This window comes from Monodelphis domestica, chromosome 3 (assembly GCF_027887165.1).
Source record: "Monodelphis domestica isolate mMonDom1 chromosome 3, mMonDom1.pri, whole genome shotgun sequence".
NCBI lineage: Eukaryota > Metazoa > Chordata > Mammalia > Didelphimorphia > Didelphidae > Monodelphis > Monodelphis domestica.
The window spans coordinates 493,439,655-493,467,542 of NC_077229.1; the positions used below are offsets into that span (position 1 = coordinate 493,439,655).

At 35.5% G+C, this 27,888-nt stretch overlaps 1 protein-coding gene across 3 annotated transcripts in view; it reads left to right on the forward strand.

The window, feature by feature from the left end:
- The window catches only part of SCAMP1 (secretory carrier membrane protein 1), a 150,462-nt gene that overhangs the window by 105,589 nt on the left and 16,985 nt on the right, over positions 1 to 27,888 (forward strand). For all 3 annotated transcript variants that reach the window (XM_007486437.3, XM_007486438.3, XM_007486439.3), the window contains 2 exons: positions 5,369 to 5,528; positions 26,587 to 26,688. In XM_007486437.3, the coding sequence (XP_007486499.1) occupies positions 5,369 to 5,528; positions 26,587 to 26,688 (262 nt within the window). The remainder of the gene's footprint in view (positions 1 to 5,368; positions 5,529 to 26,586; positions 26,689 to 27,888) is intronic.

Below are 27,888 nucleotides of genomic sequence, written 5' to 3' on the forward strand. Positions count from 1 at the left end.
AAAATAATAATTTTTTTGAAAAGTAAATATATTGTCATTAGTAGGAGAAGTGCCATTTATTAGAGCTTTCCGTTTCTGTCAGAGCTGCCCAGATCATTTCCCAAAATAATTATAATACAAAATTTCAAGAAGCAATGCTTTTATTAGGATGTTAATCCTTCCACTGATTCTGAATCTAATTCCTTCATTAGTTGTTATACTCTCCTCTTCCCTTCTCCAAAAAAGAATCTGTTATTTGGTGATGAATCTTTCTGAATTTAGCTTAATTGGACCTTAGATTAAGGGTACATATTTGCTGCTGAATGTATATGTGAAGTCTTTTCATCCTTGTAGGATCTGCCAAGTTTGTGCTTAATTGGCATAACTTTTAGGGACCTAGGGATGAGACCATTGGTGAAGGTCTTCAATGAAAGAATTATAAAGCTCATATACCATACTCTTTTTTTTTTTAACTGTAGCTCCAAATTGTATTATATGCTACAGAATTTTCAGTTAGGTACTCTTCAGCCTTAAAAAATTTTTTTTTTAAATTAAAAACCCCATACTTTCTATCTCAGTAACAATTCCAAGGCAAAAGAGTAAGGGCTAAAACAAAGGGTTAAGTGACTTGCCCAGGTTCACACAGGTAGGAAATGTCTGAAGCCAAATTTGAACCCAAGTCCTCTTAATTCCAAGCCTTGTGCTTTATATTTTTGCTACCGAGTTATCCTGCTTCTATTCAGTCTTGATACTGATTGATATTTGATATCAACCAGGATCTCATTGAGTACCACTAATAGTAGTCAATAGGGAGAAGATGGTACTTTGTATACTAGATGGAGTGTCTAATATTTTTCCTTTAATTGAACAACAGAACTTAAGTTCATATATTATTTTTTGTAAGGTCATATTTGTTTCTTCACAGGTTGTATTATTGGCATATAAAATTTATCCCCCCTCTCCCAAAGTGAGTCCACAATTTCTGCTTGATAGAATAATCACATTTTTTATTTAAATTAATCCATTATGGATGTGAAAGGAAGAAAGTTTCAATCTTCTGACAATCATGTCAAAGACATGACTATTATTATTCTAAGTGTCTATTGTAGATGTTTTATTGACATCCCTATTTCCTATGTTGAGTTTTTACCTTCAACATTGTTGTTCATTTTAATTAAAGACTTCACATGTGTCCACTCACCCTCATATTTTATTAAAGAAGTATAATTTCGCTGTTGAAGAAATTTACCTTACATATTTTGCATTCTCTGCCTTCATGAATTTCTTGCCATCATCTGAAGCATGTTATTTTATAACAAAGTTAATGTGATATATAGAGAAAAAAAGTGGCTGTGAAGAAGCAGATGGTTTTTTTCTACAGAAATGGAACAACTTTGTATTTTTCTTAAGATGGATGAGAATATACTGAGTAGCTTTCCCAGCCCCATTCTCAATACACCTATAAACTTGACTGTGAACTCAGGGAGAACAAAGATTCACTTCTGGTTCTTACTTAGGGAAAAATTGTGTCCCAGATCTAGGGCTTTGTGGTAAAGAGAATCATTTGCTTTAATATTTCATCTTTTTTCACTGTTACACATTGTCTCCTAGGGAGATGAATATATTGGTGAATGAAAAAGCATTTATTAAGCTCTTCATATACACCAAACTCTGGAGATACAAATACAAAAGCAAAATCAAATCCTGCCCTCTGGGAGCTTTTTTTTCTAAGGGGGAACAGAATGCTCTAAAGGGAAGTGGTGGCCTAGGAGAAACAGTTTAGTCTTCAATTGGGGTAGGTGGGTGATGAGTGTTGCCTCTGGGAAGTAGGTTGACACACCCCTTTTAGGAACAATGACTGAGTTGATTCAATCCTGCTTCCATAATTTATTTTGGATGGGGTTGGGGGGAGCAAAAGATAGATAACTGTAGAACATGAGTGGAAGAAGAGAAAGTGAAGTACAAAATAAAGTTGTTTTGTCTTTATATTTATCAGTAAGAAGTGTGGCATAGTTGATTGTTTGAATTGAACTGAGAAATATCTGGATTCAGGTTTCACCTTTGGATAGTATGTTTTTTGACCTTGGGCAAGTCATTTATTTAACCCCTCTAAGTCTCAGACTACTGTAGGCATTATAGATGACCTGTGATCTTCACTGATGGACGGAATCCTCACTAACTGACTAAATTCCATGTCCTTGATATGCCAATATATTACTGAGACTATACTGACATATAGGAATTACTGGATCATTTTCCCAACATCTCTGCATTGAACAAAGAAATTACTCCATGTATGATTTTTTAAAGTACCTTCTGTTAACTTTAAAAATCACACTGTTATAGCTTATGGCACTTCTGTGAAAGGAAGGAATTTGATCATATTAAAAAAAAATAACCCTATAGATGTGTTGGGATTAGACTGTAAAAGAACTATCTCACAATATGCCCTCAAGACAACTGACCACAAAATTTTAAATTATAAACTGAATCAAGGGGGGCAGGGATGGGGTTAAAGAATTCAATTATGGATAGATTTTTTTTCCTGGAGTGTAAGAATCTCATTCTAAAAAATAATAAACACTTAATACTTTGGAGTAATTTGCTAAATGATGTTCTAGCAGTAAGAGCTGGTTGAATCATGTACATAGGTCTTATGCTATACTATTTTCTGTTCCAGCAAAAAAATTTTAATTTTCTAATGGGAGGTGACATGGACATGGAATCAGGAGAGACCTGTGTTGCAATCCTTTTTAAGTACTTAACCAGTTTGTGAGCATAGGCTGATCATTTAATAACTCCTGGCTTCATTTCACTCATCTCCAACATGAGATAATAATAATCACTGTAGTGCCTGTCTCAAAGTTTTCATGAAGAGAGGTAATTTGTATAATGTTTTTTTGTGAATCTTGGACTACTTTGTAAACGTCTTTGATAGTATAACCCAGCTTTCTTGAAATTTTCAGTTTTTAAGACACTAGATATAGTTTTTATGTATATGTTAGAATCATGAAATTATAGAACGGGAAGAAAACTTAGAAGTTAGTTCAGTGCTTTCATTTTATAAAAGCTAAATACAGTCCAAAGTGATGCCCTTAACCTGACCATGGTCACACCTCTGCTTAGCATCACAGAGTCTAGCCTGGAGCTCAGGTTTTCTAGATTTGTAGTTCAGGTTTTCCATTTATTTATATTTTGCTTTCTGTTTTGTGTTTAGAAAATAAAAAGTATATTATAACTTTGTTTTTATCTTTAGTATATATATGTATATATATACATAGTATACAAAGTATTTAATATTCACAACTGCGAGAGGTAGCACAATGTAGTGGATTCACATATTTTAGAAAGACCTGGATTCAAGTGTCACACTGATGCACTTTGGTTTTTTGTCATAGGGCAAGTAATTTAATTTTTCAGTGCTGCCGACAGTGCTCTAAGACACTTATATTGCTGAATAGTTGGATGATTTGAATTGGTTAAGGGAATTTCCACACACCAGTAGAATCATGGGTTTGGTCCAAAAATATTTTTCTATCAAAATTTTTTAAATGTACAGTTTAAGGGTCAAAAATGACCTTTAAATTTTAATGCAAGAGTATTTTGATCCTTTGGCGAAGGCAATGTAATGTATTGAAAAGAGCATTAGACCCCCATAGTCAAGAATACCTTGGTTCAAATCTTGCCTCAGATTTGTGTCTATGGGATCAGGGGTGAATCACTTAATTTTTTAGGCCTTGGTTTCCTTTTCTATAATAGTAGAAGGTTAATTAAATGACTTCTAAGGACCCTTCCAACTCTGTCATCCTCTTTTCCAGTGACTTTCAGTCCTCATTTAACTTTAACTTGAAGAAATTTCAGGTTTCCTTATAGTGCTTTCTCTTCAACTAAAACTTTATTATATATCTTCTTTTGGCTGGGAATTAATAGATAATTTCATTTGGTAAATATCTTATTCTATCATTTCATTATGATGATTTTGCTAACTAAAATTTGAAAAGTAATAATTTATTATAGTTGGAATTCTGGGTCCTAGCCAGTGCATTTTTTAAAATAACAGACAAATATTCGCATAAGAAAGTTTCAGAGGGGGCTTGATAGAATTCGAAACCTAGGAGGGACTTAAAGAGAGTGTGAAGAGGGAAACAAACTCTTTGTCTATCAATCAGCAACTAAGTAAGAGTACTTAAGTTTTTGATTGATTTACTTAAAATTCGCTGATTGACAGGCAAAGAGAGTTTGATGCACTCTTCTTAAGAGGATTCATCTAATTTAGCCACCATGTTTTGCAAATGGGTAAACTGAGGCCCACAGTGCTGAAATGACATGATTGAGATCATAAAGTATTAAAAATTAATAGTAGTATAAAGTCCCGTGCCTTTATCAGGACTCCTGGACTCATGTTTTCTACTAGATTGTGCTGCTTTCCTTCACAGTTTTGGGGGAGAAAAATTTCTGCAGACCCTTTTGGCAGATTACATTAGACAAATTTTGTATCTAGGAATATCCCTCCTCTTGCCCTATCACCATTGGCAAGAACTAAAAATTATTTAGCAGGGTACTTTTGCCAACCTTAGCATTAAAGGCCTAAAGAGAAAAGAAAGGTTCTTTTAGGGAACATATTATAAGATATAGGGCTGGCCAAGCTTGAACAGACCATTTACGACCATGATAGGGGCAATGGAATTCATGCTGAATATTGTGATGCTTTGCTATCCTTCCTGGATATTAAAATTATTTATGAAAAGTAAATATTTTAGGAACACTTGAACACTAGAATTTTCACAGTTTCAAAGACCATAATTTCACAAGAGCAAAAATTTCAGGTGGTTTGCAGGACAATGGAAAGTGCAACTTATAATACAAGTCTTTTTGGAGAAGTGTCAAAGATTTCATAAAATCTGTATGACTGGAAAATTCAATTCCCCAAACATTTATTAATTGTATTTTTAGTGCAAAGCCCTAATAGCACCTGTCATAAAGGAGTTTAGGCTCTACTAGAGGTGTACAGGTCATGTAGAGAACATGAAGAATATATCAGATAGACAGTCTAATTGCTCGAAAAGGATCCATTATTTTAAAAGAACCAGAGGAATGCCTCCAACACTTGGAGTATATTCTCCAGAGAGAATGGCTGGAAATCTCAGGCTAAGGTCACACAGGAGAAGATGGAGAGGGCTGGCAGTCTGTACCCCTGGAAGGAATGTCCACATGGATGATATGAGACATCTATTGAAATTTACTGAACATTTAGAAATAGTAGTATAGGAATTCATTTTAAAGTATATATATAGTATTAGGAGGTAGTTTTTAGAAATTTATGTTGTTTATGGAATGAATTCAGATATGTTGAGTTAAATTATTTTTCTGTATTTTTTTGATTTCACAGTCCATGCCGTAACACTGTTCCTAAATATCTTTGGATGCTTGGCTTGGTTTTGTGTTGAGCCTGGACGAGGGGTTGATTTTGGATTGAGTATCCTCTGGTTCATGCTTTTTACTCCTTGTTCATTTGTCTGTTGGTACAGACCACTTTATGGAGCTTTCAGGTAAAATTTTAAATGTGATCTTTTCATAATTATATAATTATATATTATGCATAATTGTTAATAATAGACATTAAGTGTAACAAAAGTATGACTGACTTTCATTGTTAGGAACCCTGTGACTTCTCTTTCTCCATTCAGAAAAGAAAAATTATGCATAAAAGCTGATAGAATATAAAATAAATTTGTTCTTTGCAATAAAAACATACCAGGTAAAAACTTGAATTTGTGAAAATATTCTTTTGTATGCAAGAAACTAATGCCTAAGAGCATTTTCTTCTTGTTTTTTTTTTTACTGAAATGTAAAGTTGACTATTAAAACCTTTTTAATTTTTTAATGGTTTAAGGTAACTGTGTGTGATAAATTAATGTGAAGCAATTTCACCTCTGCTAGGTTATGATTAATAATTTAATTATTTCCCATACCAGTTCATTTGCAAAAAGGCAGTATATTCAGTAATGCATTTCAGATAGCAAGAATAACTGGAATGATATTTTTCATGAGTGGTATTTAGAAATAATTTATGGCGGTCCTGTATGTTAGTTAATTTTCATTTGATTAAATTAAAAGTGTATGCCATACTTTTATTTTCCTTACAGTAACTTTTTCTGACATTTGCTTTATGCTAGAAAATTTAAGAAGCTATTATACAACTTTATAGAATTGTCAACAGAGGCCAAAATGACATTTTTTTATAAATCTGTTTTTCAGTGTTCATTTTGGAAGTTATTTTATTTTCCCCCAACCATGTCTGCCTGACATTTTACTTTTATATATAAATCCACCTTCTACTTAAAAAAGCCTACATAATCTAATCATGAATAACTTAAAAAGATTAATTTTTTTAAAATTGACTTATTAATTTATTTTTTTAATTGTATTTTTAAATTTGTACAAACTCGTACATAATTGTATTCAATAGTTATATCTTACCTTTTTCTAATTAACTGAGTTTTTCAATGTTAAATCTAACATGGAAGGAAAGAGAGAGGCAAAGATGTATGTAGGGTACGTATGCTGGCCAGTTTAAAAGTATATTAGCCAGAGTTTAAATGGAGAAAATAAATAGGAGGAGGGAGAAAGAGAAGGATGAAAGAGGTAGAATGAGAGCAGTTTTATGAAGCTGGGGAAAGAGGGACCTTGTCACAAAGAAGCTCAGGCTACCTTATTTATTTTTAAATGGAAGACTAGCAGCCAGGTAATTAATTGTAAGTATGTCATACTTAGGCCAGCATGACTCTTAAATTGAGCAAGGGCTTTCTACTCCAGATGTAATTGACAGAGTCTAGCTTAGAATCTCATCCAGCTTCCTTTCCCTTGTTCTGTTGAAATAACTTAAAGGCACTCTGATTCATACACATCTGAATTTGATATGTAGCCTAATTTGTCAGTTGAAATAAACATGTAGGAACAGGAACTTGAGCCCCATCAATGTCAGGTTTTAATTGAACTGTGACCATTGCTTTTTTAGTGATCATTGGTATTTCCCTCCTTAAAAAGTTAATTAGCTGGATTTCACTTTTCAGACTTACAGAGTAAAGACAAGAACATTTAATGAAGAACTTTAAGCAAATGTCATTAACATGCCTTTTGAATAGGTAACTTCAGCATTTCCTTCCCGAAGGGGCAAACTTTTGAGTTCATTTAAACCTGTTTCACTTAATAAAATGCAGTTGGGGATTCTTAGCAGTTTTAGAACTGTTAGTATTTTATTTGAGTTTAGATAGAGATGCAACCTGAGATTGCAAAAAAAAAAAATGCAAAAGAGCATTGAATTTGGAGTTAGGAAGCCTGGCTTAAAATTGTTGTTCTGTTATTTACTACTTGTGATCAACCAGTAGGCAAGTCTCTTAACTATTTTTTTTTAATCTATGGACTAAATGATCTCTAAAGCACCTTCTAGCCATGAATCCTGTAGTCACTTGTTAAACATTTAATGATAGTAGATTTGTTCTCTTAAAGTCTACAAAAATAGCTAATCTAGTGATAACTTGCATTTTAGGTAATTATATTTGAAGAATCTCAAATCTAGATATCATCAGGGTACTTTTCCTGCCCACATGAGTTTACAATCAAGTTAATTAAAAATTAGAATTTTACGAAATGCCAGATAATACAATTAGAATCAACTAGAATGAGTGGCTGTTATTTAAAATATTTAATAGATAAATGGTGTTATGGTATCTAGCGAGTCATTATGTTTGCTAAACTGATTGGAGTCACATTGTTTGGTGACTACAAAGTAACAATGGTATAAGAATTACATATTAAGAAGATAAACTTATGCCAGGAAATTCAAGAACCCTGAGAGAGAAAAAGCATGGTAGGGAGGGAATATTTGAGTGAGAAACAAATGGTATGGTCACAGATTACTGTGATCTGGACAGAAAGGAAATTGATGAGTTTGGAAAACAGATCACAAACTTAGTATTAGGACATGATGTAGTAGTCATGGGCAATTTCATAGTCACCTAGTTCTTTGCTAGAGCTCTCTTTGCCCAAAATCAGTGAACTAACAGTATCTTATCTAAATGACAATTTCATTCTTCAGAAAGTGAAAAAATCACTATGGAAACTGCTATTATGTTTTTTCTTACAAATAAAGAAAAACTGGTTGCAAGTGTGGAATGAGATTATTGTAGGGAAGTGGCCATTTAATGTTAGAATTTGTCATAAAGAAGAAGTAAAGAAAGTGTAGTATGGCAGGCACCTAGGTTTTAGGGAACCAAATTTCCAAGGCACTAAAATTCTAGAGGGGGGGGGGGTGTCAGTCGATTAGGGAAGGGAAGCTCTTAAGAATGAAATTCAAAAGAAACAGAGAAAGCAATTATGATGAGGAAGAAAAGGGGGAGGGTTTTAAAGAACCAGGTGGTTACTACAAAAACTAATTAAAATTGCTTTCAGATGTACAAAAGGTAGATAACTGATCAGAGAGGCCTGACACAGCTCTGTAAAAATAGTTTCAGAAGTGTTAAAGCTCAGAAAAAGCTGATGCAGGTGAGGAAAATTAAAGACAACTTCAACAAAATCCCTGTACCTCTATCATGAAAAGGAAGGAAGATAAAAAAAAGGCAGAGGAGCACAAAATAAGAGAGATGGGAGAGTTGAGAAGGCAGAGGTAATCTAATCTTATTGTGTTTTGTCTTCTCTTTGCTAAAGAGAATGACCATGGGATTTGAAAGAACTGAAATGATGAAGAAAACAAATACCTAAGTACTTTTGACTTAGTTACCAGGCCTAAATTAATTACGTCCATAGTTATTGAATGAATTCATGGATAAAATTGTTGAGCCATTTAAAGTGATCTTTTAAAAATCATGTAAAATGAGACAGATCATTTTATATAAAGAACAGTAAAGGAACAGGTGACGTTAGGACTGGAGAAGAAAAAACTGTGTGGATGATAGCTATCTCAAGTATTTGAAGGAGTCTCATGTGGAAGAGAAATTAGGGTAGGAGTTGCCAAGAGACAAATTCATATTTATATAAGGGTAAAGATCCTAATAATAAAAGCTACCCTAAAGTGGAAAAGGGTGCTGCCTTGGGTTCTCAAGATAGTGAGGGAGGTGGATCTTAAAGGAGGCGACTACCACCCAAAGATATTATTGAGGGGATTTTTGTTTAAGTATGAAATAGATGAACTTTGAGGTCCTTTCCAACTTGGATTCTGTGCTGTATGCTTATGTTATAATCAACATATGCTTTGAAATAGCTAACACTATACATTATGACTGGGTAGTGAGAATATTGACAAGAAAATGAAGTAGAAAGTCCAGGATACGTGACTTAATTGTGGCAACTGGATCCTAATGCAGTATTTACCTACATTGTAAGCATTTAATACATCTTGAACTGTTTGAAAAAATTCCCCAAGCATTACATATATTGTCTTATTATTTAATGAGAAGATATAATAGTGCCTGAACCATGATGGTATCTTTGATGTTGTTGAACTTTAATATATCTTAAATATTTATTTTTTTTGTAAAATTTTACCAATAGTAGTAGAATGAAAACATTTTTGAACTTAAAAACCAGTTGAATTTTTTCCACATCATTTCTCCTGGTTCTTGCTTCCATCACGAATCTTAAAGCCATTGTTTCCTGTACAATATCTGCCTTTATCTAGCTTAAATTTGTCTTATAATATTAAATGCAATGCCTATCTTATAGCTTGTCTCTTTTCAGTTTCAACTTCATATCCGACAAATTGATAGCTTTAAAATTAATCTTTGATCAACATAATTTGTGTTCTTGTCATACTTTGGTTGATAAAGGGGGCAGCTGGGTGGCTCAATGGATTGAGAGTCAGGCCCAGAGATGGGAGGTCCTGGGTTCAAATCTGGATGCAGACACTTCTAGCTGTGTGACCCTGGGCAAGTCACTTAATCCCCATTGCCTAGCCCTTACTGCTCTTTTGCCTTAGAACCAGTATACAGTATTGATGCCAAGATGGAAGCTAAGGGATTTTTTTTTTAAGTATAGGAAAAAAAAGAATATAGTATAGGAAATGAAAGGTGGTTCTCTCTTTATTGAATTGATTCTGCTCACATTCAACACTGAATATGAAAATGTATCTTCTTAACACTTAAATGATCTGTGATTTCATCAGCTTCAACATTCCCACTACTGACATAAATAGTAGTCCATCCATGCTTTTGTTCATAGCCCCATCCTTAGCCAACTTTGAGTTTCCCTGGTCTGGAAAAGATTAATTACTAACATTTTGATGAGCATTGTGGAATTGACTGATGAGATGAGGAGAATGAATTGAAAACAAGTATGATAAACTAGTAGATCAACAAGAGATTGGGAGTCAAGATGAGGTTTAAGAGATGAGGGAGACTTGGAAGGACTAGATGGTTTTTAGAGAGATGAATTTTTCAAAACTCATAGGATCATACATTTAGAGCCTTATTGGTGAACCCTTTTTGAGTTCGAGTGCCCAGTGGACAAATTCAGACTGTCTGTGAGCCTTCTATTACTGGAGAAAGTTGAAAGTTGAGGGAGAATGCTTGCTTTGGGCAGCTGGACAGAGGAGTGGGGCATGCAAAAAATGCCCTTGGATGCTGGGAAGAGGGGGAACAGAGAAGATCCCTGTGTGCCAGCTCTGTATGTGTGTCATGTCTTTGTCAAGGCTGATTTAGAGCCTATGACCTCAAAGTTCTTCCAGTGTCACTCAGGTTTTGGCATGAGCCAGATTCAACTGTTGAGTAAAGGTTGAGTAAAATAAATACAAATATTTTCCAACATAGATAATGTTAATTTGTGGTTTTTTAAGTCAGCATGTGCCCTGTAGAGATCTGTTTCTGTTTGAGCTCGACATCATTCTCTTGGGCCAATTTCTTTGTTTTATAGATGACATCTCTGAGGCTGTTTAGGGAATTTATCCAAGACTCCAAAGAGAGTGACTGGTAGAAACAAGAATTTGAATCCAGACTCACTCTAAGTCCAGCACTCTTTTCATTCATTGTGTGTGATGTCATATAGTGGGTATGATAATAACTGTCAGTTTTCTAGATTTTAAAGTCTGCAAACATTTAAACATCTCAATTTTTCCTCACAACTCTGAGGTAATAAATGCCCCATTTTGCAGAAGAGGAAACAAAGACTAGAGATTAAGTAACTTTCCATATTCACTTAGCCTTTAAGTAGAAGAGACAGATGGTTATGAATCCAGGTCTTTCTTGTCTTAAAGTCTGGCACTCTTTCTGCTACACTAGTGCTTTTCCTGAGATATTCCAAAATTATAAGTTGACCGTGTCTTTTTTTTATTCTGGAGGCTTCAGTGATTCTACATTTGTTTTTGGGATAGACTCCACATTCCTGTTTGGCTCTTGCTTCTCTTCCTAAAGATTGATTCTCTAACCCACACTGGTGTGCCTGATGTTCTTGATAGATGCCATTCCATTTTCAAACTCTATGTTTTCACAAAGTCTACCCATCTTCCCAGACCTCTTGCTTTTCTTCTTTACTGTTCTTTCTTGGAACCTGTCAGTCCCCTTCTAGACTTGGATCCACTGCCTCCTCCTAAGAGGCCTTTCCTGATTGCCCTTGTTGTATGACTCTCCTGCTCACAGCTGTCATGTTACTTTGTATATGTCTGTGGTCTGTTTATCTGTAAACATGTTATATTCCTTTAGTAAAATGAAATGTAAGTTCCCAATAGGAAGGGGTTAACTTACTTTTGTACTTGTATCCCTAGCACTTAGTGCAAAGCCGTGGCTCTTTATAGTTACTAAGCTTGTTGATTGAGAAGAACATTGATTTTTGGAGTCAGGATCTGGGTTCAAATCTTGTTATTTTGGTGAGCTTTAGTTTCCCCAATGACATTCCTTACATCAAAGAATTCTTATGCTAATCTGTATACTATTTATCTATGTAAAAAAGTTTGGAAACTAAGCATGTATAAATAGATGCTTTTATTACCAGGAAGGTGTTTATGTAAATTATCTACAGGGTCTGTGATTTCTCTGTTTCAGCCCTCCCATTGCTGAGACAGATCTAAACCCCTCTGTGCCTTAGTAGAAAGACTTCATGAGTTGTGGTAAAAACCTAATACTTGGTAGCCAATGTTTCAGTGATGAGTTTATTATAACTCAGCCAATCCTTCATTAGGCCTATTCTCAAAGCCTGTACTTTGGTAACCTGGTGGAGAGCCTTCTTGGACTTAGTGCTTTCTTTAGCACAAGCTGGAGTAGGATTGTAGTGATGGGCAACAATTTATACATGTAATAATTACCCACCTCAAAAGAAACCTACCTTTCTAGATTGCTAGGGGTTTTGACACGCATTAGTAGATGTAATTTAATTGGGTGTTAAATTTAAATTAATGCTTCTTTCATCTGTCAAAATTAAAGTTAATTTCATTTGTATGTGAAAACATGTTAAATAGATATTTATTCAATAAGAGACATGTATAAAATGCCTGTTGAATGTTTAGTCATTTCTACTGAGATTTAGTTTATTTGAGTAATTTGAATCTTTTTATGTGTTACTGAACTTATGGCATATGTGCTGGGGGTGGTGGGGAGGGGGGGTGGACTGCTCCCTTCCCCTCTCCACGTGCACCTGAGAACATTTCTTACATCACCTTGCAACAGCCTAATGGAAGAACTTCCTCCCTTCCCTGTCTGGAGTAGGGGGGGGGGGGGTTGCATGCAGCATGAGGGTTGCAGTTTGGGCACTTGGTCTCTAAAAGGTTTGCTTATCCCTGGTCCATCCTCATTTGCAAAAGGCCTGACTCTAACTCACCATGTTGCTTGGTAGAAGTTCTGGGTTAGAAGGGAAAGAGAGATTTTATTCTTTTAGCTTATCCTATTGATTTTTTTAACAAGAGGAAAACCCCTAGTTTGGTTAACATATTAAGTCAGAAGTCCTTAACCTTGGGTCCATGAACTTATTTAAAAAAAATTTATATATATATATGTATATATATATATGTGTGTGTGTGTATATATATATATACACACACACACACACACACACATACATACATACACACACAAATGTTTCTCAGTATGTTTCCTTTATAATTCTATATATTTTATTTTATGCTTTTAAAACATTCTGACAAGGGGTCTGTAACTGTCACTAAAATGTGAAAAGGGGGTCCATGAAACATAAAAAGGTAAGAAACCTCTACATTGAGCTGATCAGTTATCTTTTATGAGAATTAGTCTGATCAATGCCTTTCCTAATAATTTTAGATGAAACCAGCTACTTTAAAGGTTTGGTTATGATGAGGCAAATAGAGAAAAAAGGAGGAATATTTTAGGAGTATGGAGAGAGCAGACTTCTGGGTTATATCATAGTTCCAAGCTCTGGGCATGTAGAACCTGGAGCAGCATATAGTTGTTTCTTATTCCATTTCAAAAACTGCCCTTGTGGGAAAGGAACTACTTTGTACCAAAATATTTATAGCTGCTCTTTTTGTGGTGGCAAAGAATTAGAAATTGAGGAGATGTCCATCCTAAACAAATTGTGGTATGTGATGGTGATAGAATACTTTTGTGCTGTAAGTAATGATGAATAGGATGATTTCAGAAAGAGCTGGAAAGACCTCCATGAACTGCTGCAGAATGAAATAAGCAAAATCAGGAGAATATTGTACACTCTAACAGCAATATTGTACACTCTAACAGCAATATTGTAAGATGATCAATTGTAGGAGACTTAGCTACTCTCAGTAATAGAAGGATCCAGGACAATTCCAAGGGACTTATGACAAAGAATGCCATCCAACTCCAGAGAAAGATCTGTTGGAATTGGAATGTAGATCAAAGAATACAATTTTTCACTTTAGTTTATTTGGGTTTTGATTTTATATTATTATTCTATTACAAAAATGAACAATATGGAAATATATTTTTCATGATAATACATGTAGAACAGATTGAATTTCTTGTCAGCTCTGGAAAGGGAGAAGGAAGGAGACAATTTGTATCATATAATTTTTGAAAACTTGTGTGGAAATTTGTTATTACATGTAATTGATAAAATAAAAAATATCTTTATAACTCATAAGCCCCAAAAAAACAAAAACAAAAAACTGCTCTTGTACAAAAGAATCATACCAAAACCTGAGAAAGGCTTCACAGTGTGCTGTTAATCATTTTTATTATGTGCAGGAAAACATCTGCTTTATTAATCTCATCTCCTGCTCCATCTGTTGCCATAAGAGGGCATGTGCTCTTATTCTTCTGTTGATTTGCAATCTGATTGATTTTCCTTTCCTGAGTTTATAGTTACTTTTTTGATTAAAGTATTTACTATCTGGATCTTTTTTTTCCCCCCTAGATGTATCCAGACTATATTTTCCTTGCTTCTATTATAGATCATTTTGACAAACATATATCCAAATTTGATCGAGTTGTAGAAATTCTTTATATTTAACTATCATTGTTTAACTTTGAGTAGATAGACAAAGTTGGTTTCTTTTAGATAGAAATGTAACATACGTGTTAATTATATCATAATATCAAAATATCTCAGGAGATGAATATAAAAAGTAATAATGGAATATCAATAGGAGGAAATTGTAGTTTAGGCTTTATTGTCTCTGGGGAGCATGCTTATTCACCTGTTATTTCATTTATTCAAGAAGTAATTCTTAATTAAAGGGCTACTGTGTACAAAGTACTAAATCTTTGCTCTCAAAGAGTTTATATGCAAAGGAGCACAAGATGTACATAGTTGTTTTTTTTTTTAACTGAATGATCTCCTGGGATGTTAAGTTCCAAGTTAACATCTTTTTTTAATGTAATTTAATTTTTTCCCCCTAATTACATGTAAAAACAATTTCCAACATTTTTCAAAGAATATCAAGTCTTGTGAAGATGAGATTAACTTTCCCCTGCCCACTTTCAGATTTAATAACCAGAAGTGTATACACCCCCACGTTTCCTTAAGTGAGGGGAGGTCCACGACCCATGTGCTAAACTGGGTGACTGCTTAGAAAGGACTCACTGCCCCTTGGGCAGTCCTAAGAAAATTCTGAAACTACAATTGGTCCACATAAAGTGGAAGGAAGGCACAGGAAGTGATGCAAAGAAGGGTCTTTAAAAGTAATTGCAAATTCCTGTGAGGCGCTTTTCTCCTTCAAACTTGGCCTTGGAGGAGCTTTGTCTAGGGACTTCAGACTGCTCTTGGATCTTCCTTTACCACATGGGTGAGTGAAAAGACTGGCCCCTTTCCTCTCTCCTGGAGGGACTAGTGTCCTGAGAGACCCCCTCCCCCATCTTGGAGGAGGAGGCCTCATGGCTGGAGCCCTTGCTTAATTTACCCCTAGGCCCTTTGGCTAGGGCTTCCGGAGCCCTGCCAGAGTAAAGCAGGAGCAAATAGTCTAGCTCATTAAGCTAGATTTCTGCCTCCGCCTCTTTCTCATTTTTCTACTTTTACTCTTTCCCTCTATTTTATAAATAAACTACAATAAAAGTCATTTTGACTGGAGATATATTAATTTTAGTGACCACACTCATATTTAGTCGGACCTTATTTTTTAACTCTTACAGTCTCAAATTCTTTTTCTCCTTTCCCTTTCCAAACTCCCCCCCACAAGATGCTATAACAATATCATAGATTTTATATGTGCAATCATGTAAAACATTTTTCCATATTAATCCTTTTGTGGAAGGAAACTTGAATTAAAAAAAAAACTAAGAAAGTAAAAAAATTTTTTTTTTAGTTTTGATTTAGACTCAATTTTTTTCACCCACTGGGAACAGATGAATTTTTTTTGTCTTGAGTCCTAGGGATAGTTTTGGATCATTGTATTGCTGAGAATAGCTAATTTATTCACAGTTGTTAATTATACAGTATTCCTGTTACTATGTGTAATGTTCTTTTGGTGCTGCTTATTTCACTTTGCAACAGTTCATGTAAGTCTTCCCAGGTTTTTCTGTAAGCAACCTGCTTGTCATTTCTTACAGCACAATAGGATTCTATCACAATTACCACCACAACTTGTTTAGTCATTCCCCAATTGATGGATATCCCCATAAATTTTAATTCATTGCCCCCACAAAAAGAGCTGTTTAAGATATTTTTGTACATATAGATCCTTTTTGTTTTTTATCTCTTTTGGATAAACCTTGCTGGTCAAAGGGTAAGTACTGTTTTATGGCTCTGGGCATAAGTCCAAATTGATCTCCTAAATGATTGAATCCGTTCACAGTACCTCCAACAGAGCGCTCATGTCTCAATTTTCCCTGTCTCTGTTAAATTGCCATTTTTTTTCTGTCATAATAACCAATTTGATTGGTGTGGGGTAGTACCTCAAAGTTGTTTTTTCATTCTTTTTTGCATGACTACAGAAAACTTAAATTATTTCGAGAACTTCCTGTTCATGTCCTTTAACCATTTATCAATTGGGGAATGATTTGCATTCTTATATATTTAACTCATTTTTCTTTGTATTTGAGAAATGAGACTTTTATTAGAGAGACTTGTAAAAAAAATTTTGCACTATATTTCTCCCCATTTAGTTTGTGAACTCCACCTCCCCTAATTTGCCCTTTTTTCTATTAGCCCTACCCCATTCTTTGTATCCTTTTCTCCTCCTCCTATCCTGTAGGGTAAGCTAGATTTCTCTACCCAGTTGATTGTGTATGTTCTACCCTCACTGAACCAATTCAAATTAGAGTAAGGTTCACATAGTCCCTCCTCACCTCTCCCATCTTCCCCATCACTGTAAAAGCTCCCCTTTATCTATATATACTCCTAACTGCCCTAATAATGATAAGTTCTTTAGAGTTACAAGAATCATCTCTCCATGTAGTGATATATACAGTTTAGCCTTATTGAGTATCTTTTGATTTCTCTTTCTTGTTTACCTTTGTATGCTTCTTTTGGGTTTTATAGTTGAGGGCCAGATTTACCAGTCAGCTCTGGTCTTTTTATCAGGAATGTTGAAAAATCCTCTATTTCATTTAATACCCAGTTTTTTCTCCTGAAGGATTATGCCCAGTTTTGCCTGGTAAATGATTCTTGGATGAAGTCTTAGCTGTTTTGCCTTCTGCAGTATCTATTCCAGGCCATATGATACTTTTATGTAGAAACTGCTGAATCTTACATTATCCTAACTATAACTCCATAATACTTTTGTCTGCTTGCAATAGTTTCTCCTTGACTTGAGAGTTCTGGGATTTGGCTATAATATTCCTGGGAGTTATCCTTTTGGGATCCCTTTCAGGAGGTCATCAATGGATTCATTCAAATTTCTATTTTGTCCTCTGGTTGTAGAAAATCAGGGCAATTTTCCTTGATTTCTTGAAAAATAATGTCTAAGCTCTTTTTCTGATCATGGCTTTCAGGTAATCCAATAGTTCTTAGATTATCTCTCTTGCATTCATTTTCCAGATTAGTTGTTTTTCCAAAGAGTTATCTCACATTTTCTTCTATTCTTTCATTCTTTTAACTTTGATTGTTTCTTGATGTTCTCATGGAATCATTTGCCCATTTCTAATTTTTAAGACATGACTTTATTGAACAAGCTTTTTAAACTCCTTTCCCAATTGACCAGTTCTGCATTTTTAAAGTGTTCTCTCTCTTTGGATTTTTGGTGCCCCCTTTACCATGCTATTAACTCTTTCTTTTCATGATTTTCCTGTCTCATTCTCATTTCTTTCCCGTTTTTCTTCTGCCTCTCTTATTTGATCGTTAAAATCAATCCTTTTTTGAGCTCCTCCATTAATCTTTTTTTTTTTTGAGTGAAAGCAATTCATATTTTTCTTGGAAGATTTGGATATAGCAGGATTAGTTTTGTTGTCTTTTTCTGAGTTTGTGTTTTGGTCTTTCCTTATCAAAATAACTTTCTATGTTGAGTTTCATTCATTCTGATGTTGTTTGTTCATTTCCCTTTTTCTTTTAACTAAAAAATAACAACAACTTAAAATTGGTATCTATTACTGAACTGAAGGGAAACACTGCTCCAAGTTTCAGGTTCTTTGTGTAGCTGCCTTCAGAGCTGGCTCTGGGAATCTATCTGCTTTCAGTTCTTCCAAGGTGGTATGATTTATTAAGAAGAAATATGTTAATACTCTTTAGGTTTGTGCTCTGCTCAGGGGGTAACCACAAGCATTCTTTGTACCTTGGAACTGTGATTAGGGTTAGCTTTCTGCACTGTGGTCACAAGACCAGTGTGTGCTAGTGTTTCTCCTCCCCCTGAGAGTGTGCCCCAGGACTACTGCTTGGATCTGCCTATGGGCAGTACAGCAAGAGTCTTGCACCTAGAACCAGCAAAAGGACCCTTGTAATATCTTTCTAATAGTTGTTTGACCTCACCCCCACCTCCCATAGCCTTTCTGTGGGTGAGAGCTACTGCTTCAGCTGTGCCTATGGCTTGTTGCTGTTGTGGGGCCTGTCTGGTGCATTGCTTTGTGCTTAACCTCCATCTGGTGTACTAGATTTCTCATGCCAACCTTATAAGTTGTTTGGGGCTGAAAAATTAATTCACCATGTCTTTTTGTGTTAAGCTACTTCAGAATTTTTTCTGAGGCATCATATCATAGTTTTTTGAGGGTAATTTGGTAAAGATCAGATGGGTTCATGTAATTTATTACTGTCACATAGATATTTAAAGGACAAAGGGCTATTTAAGAACTGCCATCAGAGGTTAAAACAACATGTAGTGGAAATTCAAAGGACAGAGAAATCACTTCTGGGTGAGGGTGGGAAAGAGCAAGGACAGGAAAGATCTTTTTTTTAATGCAAATAGTTTTTATTTTATTTTATTATCTGGGTTATACAGATACTATCATGCAAAACATATTTTCATGTTGCTCATTTTTGTAAGTGAATAATCTTATAAAATCAAAACCCCAAAACATATATCCAAATAAACAAGTGAAAAATCGTATGCTTTCCTCTGCATTCCTACTCCAACAGTTCTGTCTCTGGATCAGTGTATTGCTAATAATTCCACAATATTGCTGTTACTCTACACGTTTTACTGAGGAAAGATTTCTTGAAGGAGGTTCTACTAGAAGTAGGAAGAATAGCTAATATTTTGAAAGGTAGAAGTGGAAATAGGAATATATTCCATATGGAGGTATATGAACAGAGGCACTGAGTTGGGAAAGGACAGAGATGTTGAGCTATATGATAGTTATCATCCATCACATATTTGAAGGGCTCTCTTGTGGAAGAGGTCTCACTCACCTGTTTGGTTAACTCCAAAGGACAGAACTAGGACCAGTGGATATGTTAGGTAAATAAACCTACAACAACTTTGTCTTAATTAGAGCTATCTAAAAGTAGAAATGAGATGAGCTACCTTGTAAAGTAATGAGTTGCCCATTACTGAAGATACTAAGGGCTAGAGCTAAAAAAGGGCCTTTCCTCATCTAGCCCATGGGTTGATAAACTACATGCCTGGCAGGCCAGATCTGGCCCACAGCCGGTTTTTATATGGCTTGTGAGCTAAGAATGATTTTTACCTTTCAAAATAAAGTTTTATTGTATTTTAAAATGTAAAAACCATTCTTAGTTGAATGATCATACAGAAACAGGGAGTAGGGCAGTAATTTACCAGCCTGATCTGACCTAGTCTTTAAATTTTACAAGTGAGGCAACTGAGACCCAAGATGTTTAATGATGAACATCTGGTTCAAGGTGACAGTGACTGCCAAACTTAGATGCCTTGATTTCAGCTTTAGTGTTCCTCTTACCAGAGATGTTGGAAGGTATGACTAGGTAAGTCCCCTCCAACTGTGGGATTATAATTCCCTTTCAAAGGATGAGGAAGAGTTTAGGAGCACTGTTAGGATTTGTACAAAGGAAATCACATGTGATTGGTCTTGCATCTTAGACTGAGAAGTTTGGGCTTTAATTTAATAGATTAAGGAACACAGGGTGCTTGGTTTACAAGGACTGACAATAAGTGATTTTTAAAGTTTGGATAATGGAGAAAGGAAGTTAAGAGGAATAACTATTTGGTGGAGATGATGATGATTTTGGTTTCGGACATATTGAATATGAATTTCTGGCAGGACCTTAAGTAAAGATGGCCAATAGGCATTTGAAAATTTGGAGAAAGAGTTCAGAAACCTGGAAAAGGTTTAAAACAGCTGTTGTACAGTGGGATAAGACTTTCATTAGAAATGAATGAAAAGGTCGAAGAGAAGCATTGAGAAGTGATCTGAGGTTAAATTAACCTATGAAGGGAGTTTAGTAAAACCAGACAGGGACTAATTAGGAGAAAAAGAATAGTGGAAAGGATTACAAGTTGTGATTATGACTGAACAGAACAGTTTCTATGGGAGTGGAGTGGAAGAGAAGGAAAGAAGGTCTTGGTCAGACAAGTCCGCTAGGTGGTCCATTGGATGGAATGCTAGGCTAGATGTCAAGAATAGCTGTATGACCCTGGGCAAGTCACTTAATCTCTTCCTTGTCTATAAAATAAGGAGATTGGGATTAAGTGGCTTTTAAAGCCCCTCTCACTTCTTAAGTCTATGATCTTGTGCTCAATTTCAAGATATTGAAGATGAAGCAGTTTCTGTTGTTAAGAGAGATCTGGGTGTGTATTAGGGAGTGGTTGAAGTAGAGAGTAGGGATAGATACATTGTCAGGAGTGCTGAAAACAGACAATAAGCAATGTTTTATTTGATTCTCCTTACTTCTCTTAATGTAGATACTGGCAAGTTTTGTTTTAATATTAATACTATAGTATAGTATAGTGGTAGTCTCTCGGTGACCGAGAATGACGATTGTCTTTGTGCAGTTTCATCTACGGTGTACCCTCGTGTGGCTTTGGAGTCCAAAGGCTGAGGCACAGTTTGTGGCACATGGGGCCTGGGACGCCAGTTGTTACGGGAGGTGCGGTTGTGGCCTGGTGTCGGCGTTCACCCGCAGCGGCGAGACGCCGACATCGCTCATCTTCAAAGATGGCGGCGGCACGGTTAATGTGGGTTCGCCAGCTGCTTCTGACAGAGGCAGCAAGTTCTAGTTGCTTGGGTGTGATGCCAGCCCACTTTAAGTTGGACTTTAGTTGATCCTTGAATCTTTTCTTTGGTCGGCCTTGTTTCCTGATTGATACTAAGACATATGCTAACCATATGGGGTTTTGATATTAGGGGGAAAAATGAATAAAACTATAACTGTACCCTGGGAGTGTTTGACCTGCAATAGAACTTTATTAGTACTTTTTAAAAATAGAGTTTTTACATACTTAGGTGATTAAAAAACCTTCCAAGTCCCTCTACTTCAGAGCTAAAGACATTAAGAGAGCACCAGTTTTAGCAAAGGGACAATAAAATCAGAAGGCAACTAAGATGAATTGTAAAATATTTAGGACCCCTGGCAGTTGAGGAAAGAAAAAGATTGTAATTAATAATGATAATAATAGGTAACATTTATATAGCACTTAATATGTGCCTGACAATGTGCTAAGTGCTTTACAGTTATTACTTGATCCTTAGACTACTTTTGGGAGATAGGTATTAATGCCCATTTTATAGACAATAAATCCGAGGCAAGCAAGTTAGGTGATTTTGCCCAGGGTCACTCAGCTAGTGTCTGAGGTTGGATTGAACTTGACTCATTCAGACTTCAGACCCAGATCTTTGGCCACCACACCCCAGTAGCCTTCATGTCTTCATAGATATAGCAGAGATGTGCTTTTCATATTTATCTAGTCATATTATTTTAGGTGCAGTGAATTTCTGTGAACTACTCAGATTTACTTTATCCCTTGAGAGTTTAAGGATGGACATTTGTATTTAATGTTTGAGACCAAAGAATTCCCTGTCTGAAATTTGACATAATTTTATCACATATTAATTCAGCAAACATTTTTGAACACTTGAATATTATTAAGGCATTATCCTAGGTATAGAGAAGTGATGATGAAACTTTTAGAGATCGAGTGCCCAAACAGCAACCCTCACGACGCATGTGATACCCCCCTCCCCAACTCCCCTTACTCCACAGAGGAGGGAGGAAGAGCTCCCATTGGGCTACTAAATGTAGGTTCTCCAACTCAGGTATAGAGGATATAAAGATGAAAATCAGCAGTCTCTTTCCTCAGAGGGTGTTCCAGTTTAATGGGAGGAATGAGATACCCCAGAGATGTCAAATACTGGCCCATAGTGTGGCCAGACTCAGATTAAAATATAATTCAGAAATATTTGGCAAAATAAGTTAAAATATAATAGAACATAGATTATGTTCATCTTTGATTCTAAGTCAGTATGTGGCCCACAGAGATCCTTTTGTACAGTTTTAATGGTCTCCATTTGAATTTGACACCACAGATTCCTCACACATACATCCCCAGCAAGCATAAAATAAGGCAGAATGAGATAGAGTCTCTCTGTTTGGGGATTCAGAAAGGTTTCAGGGAGCTGGTGAGTCCTGATCTGGGTTTTGAAGAGAAGGATTTCAGCAGGTCTCTAGATAAGGAAGGAATGTGTTCCAGACTTGAGGAGGAACAACTTGGAGGTAGGGAAATGCAGTATGGCTGGAACATAGAGAATAAGGAGAATAATATGGAAGGTAAATTAGGAGATGTGTGAAAAGCCTTACATACTAGACTAAGGAGTTGGCATTTTGTTCTGTAAGTTGCAGTTTCAAACCTCAAGTTCCCAATTCCATACCTACCTTTTTCAACAGAGAACTTTGCCTCCAACTTTACAGAGAAGATTAAGAGTATCAAGTGTGAGCTCCTTCATCTCCCTTCCTCCATAGTTTAAATCTTCTCTCATTTTCTCTTCTTTCTTTCTTTGACTATTAATTTTTTCAATTACATGTAGAAACAATTTTTAATAATTGTTTTCTGACCTTTTGCAATTCAAATTCTTTCCCTCCCTCACCTCCACCATTCCCAGAAGATAAACATTCTGATATAGATTTTTCTAGTGTTGATATGCAATACGAATCTCATATTCTTCATATCGTGGAAGAAGACTTATATGGCACATCTCACTTTTTGTCTTACTCTCAGATTCCAGTAAGATGATCTGCTCTTTTTCCGAAGTGTACCCACCAATCCACCTGTTGCCTTCATCCCATTCCTTCTCTGTATTCTAGTGTGGTTCCTCTGGTTATCCTTTTTCTTTCTCTTGTATCTTCATGTGCATTTCCCACATCTGCAAACATGCAGCTCTCTTTATCTTATTTAAGCAAACAAAGCCAAACCTACTTTGACCTTACCATTCCTGTAAACCATTATCCTACATGAGTCTTTGTGTATCTTCTCAGCAATTACCTTCTGTTTTTTTGTATATACTGATTTATATGTGAGGCTACTTTTTTAAGTATTAAGGGCTTACTTTATGTATTTATCACAATGCCTGGCTCAAAGTCAGTGTTTAATAAATGCTAATGGGTTACGTAACTTCTTGATAGAATATAAATTCCTCGAGGGCAAGGACAATTTCATTGTAGTCTTTGTGGCCCTACTGCCACACACATAGTAAAGTAGGTGCTTAGAAGGGCTACTTGATTGATCTTTCATTTACTCCTAATCTATGTCTATGCATATTGTCTTCTTTTTCCACATCACTAATTCCTAAAACCTGTGCAATATGGCATCCATTTCTACCAGGCTTAAATTGTTCTCTAAATGTCACTAGAGGATTCTTCCTGGCAAATCTAATAGTCTTTTCTCTTAGTTTTTATTCTATTTGACCTTTTTGCAGTATTTGAGCATCTTTATAATTTTTTCTCCGTTGACCTCTATGGCACTGTTCCTTGCCTCTCTTCCTCAGTCTATTTCTTCTTGGTTGTCTTTACTGGATCTTCTTTCTCCTCATCCTTCTAAATAGGAATGAACCCCACCTCCATCCCCAAGGCTTTTTCCTTTACTCTCTCTTTTCTCTTGATATTGTTCCCTCTTGCCGATCTCATTTACCTCCTTTATCTTATTGTTTTATTTCTATTTAGCTTCTTTATTAAAGGCCTCAGCCTCCCCCTCTCTCTGCCTTTCTCTCAGAGCTAGTTGTGTAATATCAGATGCTTGTTAGATACCTCCACCATGGTTATCTTATCATGATATCATGTTAAGTTTCTTTTAACTGGTTTCCTCCTCTTCATTCCTCCCTCCATTCCAACATTCACATTCACCAAAAATAATCTAATAATGTGAGAGGGTCACTTCTCTATTCAGAAAACTTCTTTGGATCCCCCATTATATCCTGAATAAAATACAAAGGCCTTATTCTGGCAGTTAAGGTAATTCATTATGACAGTTAAAAGCTTTCTATTGCTGATGTTGTAATTATTGTTTGATGTTATATTTATGATGATAGGACTCCAATATGGAGTCACTTAGGCTAAACGATCTTGATACTATAGACAAAACAGTGCTCTTTTCCATTGTAACCTCTTGAATCATATATATAACGCTTGCATCTTTTTGATTGGATGAAGCCTTGATCTGCTACTGGGCCCTTAATAAGCCATTCTTCTGCCTTTTTTAACATTAGATCCTTCTTGTTCTTTCCCTCCCTTCCCCCCACACCCTCCCGAAGCCAGCACGCACAATTCCACTGGGTTTTACTTGTGTCCTTGATCAAATTTCCATATTATTGACTTTTGTACCAGGTTGATCATTTAGAGTCTACATCCCCAATCATATTCCGATCAACCCATGTGACCAAGTAGTTGTTTTTCTTCTGTGTTTTTCTTCCCACAGTTTTTCCTCTGAATGTGGATAGTGGTTTTTCTCATAGATTCCTCCAAGTTGTTCAGGATCACTGCATTGCCACTAATGGAGAAGTCCATTACATTTGATTGTACCACAGTGCATCAGTCTCTGTGTACAATGTCCTCCTGGTTCTGCTCCTCTCCCTCTGCATCAATTCCTGGAAGTTGTTCCAGTCCCCATAGAATTCCTCCACTTTATTATTCCTTTGGGCACAATAGTATTCCATCATCAACACATACCATAATTTGTTCAGCCATTCCCCAATTGAAGGGCATTCCCTCATTTTCCAATTTTTGGCCACCACAAAGAGCGCAGCTATGAATATTCTTGTACAAGTCTTTTTCCTTATTATCTCTTTGGGGTACAAACCCAGCAGTGCTATGGCTGGATCAAAGGGCAGACAGTCTTTTATCGCCCTTTGGACATAGTTCCAAATTGCCCTCCAGAATGATTGGATCAATTCACAACTCCACCAGCAATGCATTTATTAATGTCCCAATTTTGCCACACCTCCTCCAACATTTATTACTTTGCCATCATGTTAGCTAATCTGCTAGGTGTGAGGTGATACCTCAGAGTTGTTTTGATTTGTATTTCTCTGATTATAAGAGATTTGGAACACTTTTTCATATTCTTATTAATAATTTTGATTTCTTTATCTGAAAATTGCCTATTCATGTCCCTTGCCCATTTATCAACTGGGGAATGGCTTGATTTTTTTCTACAATTGATTTAGGTCTTTATAAATTTGAGTAATTAGACTTTTGACTCAGACCCCATTTTTGAGCATCTTCCTGCTCTAATGTGCCTTCCTTACCTCTGGCTAGGTTGAGTTTCTTACATGTGGGGGACAAACCTTTGTTTTTATAGCCATAGTTTATGTGTATATTCTTTGCTTGAATACAGCTTTATGTAACAGTAAAGATCATGATGGTATCATTTTCTGAGTACCAATTTTGTAGAATTCCTGAACCTGTATTTGCTTTAACTTGAACTTTAAGATCAAATAAAGCATTCACATTTTGGATCCAGCCTACTTCTCTAGCTTTCAGTGGCCTCTGTGATTTGCTTACTCTGTTCCCCATGCCTTGGAGTAGACTTCTTCCCATATCTGTATTTGCTGAAAGCTTCTTCCAAGACCTAGCTCAATCCTCAACTTTTATGTTTTCCTTTTCAAATCTCTCATTCTATTTGGCCACTCCTATCCATTTAATCTTTTTGTCTTTGTTCTTCTATGCATCATCTATGTACTCTTAAATTTTTCATGTTTTGTAATTCATGAATCGTACTCTAAAATTGTCTGATAGTTATTTATATACTCAGTTCTTCACCTTTCCCAGGTTGTAAGCTCTTAAACTGGCGGAATGTCATTTTTCATTGTCCTCAGTGAACAGTAAACTTTTAAACTAATTAAACTAATGTGAAAACTCTGACTTACTGCTGTTGAAAGTTTAGACAATGCCATTTAAATTTACACTACCATAAATTTACATTTTTACACCAGGAATGTCAGGTCTTCTTGTAATTTTTAAAGAATATAATTTTTTGGAAACCTGGAATCATAGAGCCTATGACTTTATTTTTATAATGTTATAGTTCTTTTGGAATTAGCATTTTTCATAGGTCTCTATGTTGTTAAGGAGAAGAATGGTCCAAAAGATAAACATCAATTTACATATTTATTCACTAAAAAAATCTTAAATTGATATGTTCTCAAAAGGTTAAAAAATGCTTTTTGAAAGTTTTCTTCAACTATGTATACACAGGACAAAAGAATTGTCTTTTTTTCTTGAATGATAGGTATTTAAGTGGCTGTTTTTATTTCTTTGGGTCTGATATAGTTGTTTACTCCTGTATTATATAATAAGTGTAAATATATTGAGAAAAATATTTTTTTCCCTTTTCCTTTCCTTCAGGAGTGATAGTTCCTTCAGATTCTTTGTATTCTTCTTTGTGTATATTTGTCAGTTTGCTGTACATGTGCTTCAGGCTGCAGGATTTCAGAGCTGGGGCAATTGGTAAGTTACTTAATTCTAATTATTTCTATTAATTTTCATGGTCTAATGTATTCATATTGTATTTTATATTTCAGAGATATAATACAGATCAGGAATTCAATACTATGATATAAAAACGTCCAAAATGATTTTTATCAACTTTTTTTTTAACCTAGATTAACACAATATTGTTCAAAGATTACATTTGGGCTGAAAATGGTTGTTTTGAAAATCATATTCACACAGTTATTTTAAAAATAGATTGAACATGAAATTTGAAAACCAATTTGTTTTCTGTAAGTGGTACTAAGTCTATAAATAATAAATAAGTCTATAAACTTTAAGTTTATAAATAGCAAGCCTTTTGCATGAATTTCTTCTCTTTATATTTGTTCCATTCCATCTTTTCTCCCTCATCTTTTGAGATAACATGATGCTTTCCATATGTGGTCCATAAAGATGCATGACCATGCAGCCTGAACTTAACTATCACTGTTGTTGCTTGGAACAGATCCCTGTACAGATATCAGCAGAGGTCTCTGCCATTTCACACTGATTCTGTTGTTTCTTCTGCTTCCCCCCCAATTGTTTTTTTTCTGTCTTTCCTTAGCATTGTTGCAAAGCAAGCTCTCCACAGGTTTATTTTACCCTCTACTGGTTTTCATTGTTTTGTGATACAATCATAGGATCATAATCTTTTTAACCACAATAACCTTTACACTGTGTTTTTTAGGGGTTAGGGTTCAGACCTATGAATTCACTGGTCTAGGGAACTCCTGGATGAGGAAATTCCCTCTACCAATGCCACCACCACATTCTCTGCAATTTAGTAGTCTTAAAGAGTCATCTAGGGCAAAGGTGTTAAGCATGCTTCCTTTTCCCCCCACTTCTAATTCTGAGTGCAATACTGCTCAACCAGGTTAAATGTAATTGGAAAATATCTGACAAAATAAAAATGCAATAGAATATAATTTTAATGTAGACTTTTTAAGTTAATATGTAGCCCACAGGGATCTGTATGTAGGGTGTAATGGCCTCCTTTCTCTTTGACCTCAACACTCCTGACCTAGAGCATTGAGAGACTGAATGACTTCCCCAAGGACACATAGCCAGGATATGCATGGCAAGAGGTATAATGGGTGGGCCCAGTGCAGGCTCTTACCTTGTGAATTTAGGTTTGGTGACCTAAGACACTCATTTGATCATTTATCACTTAACAAA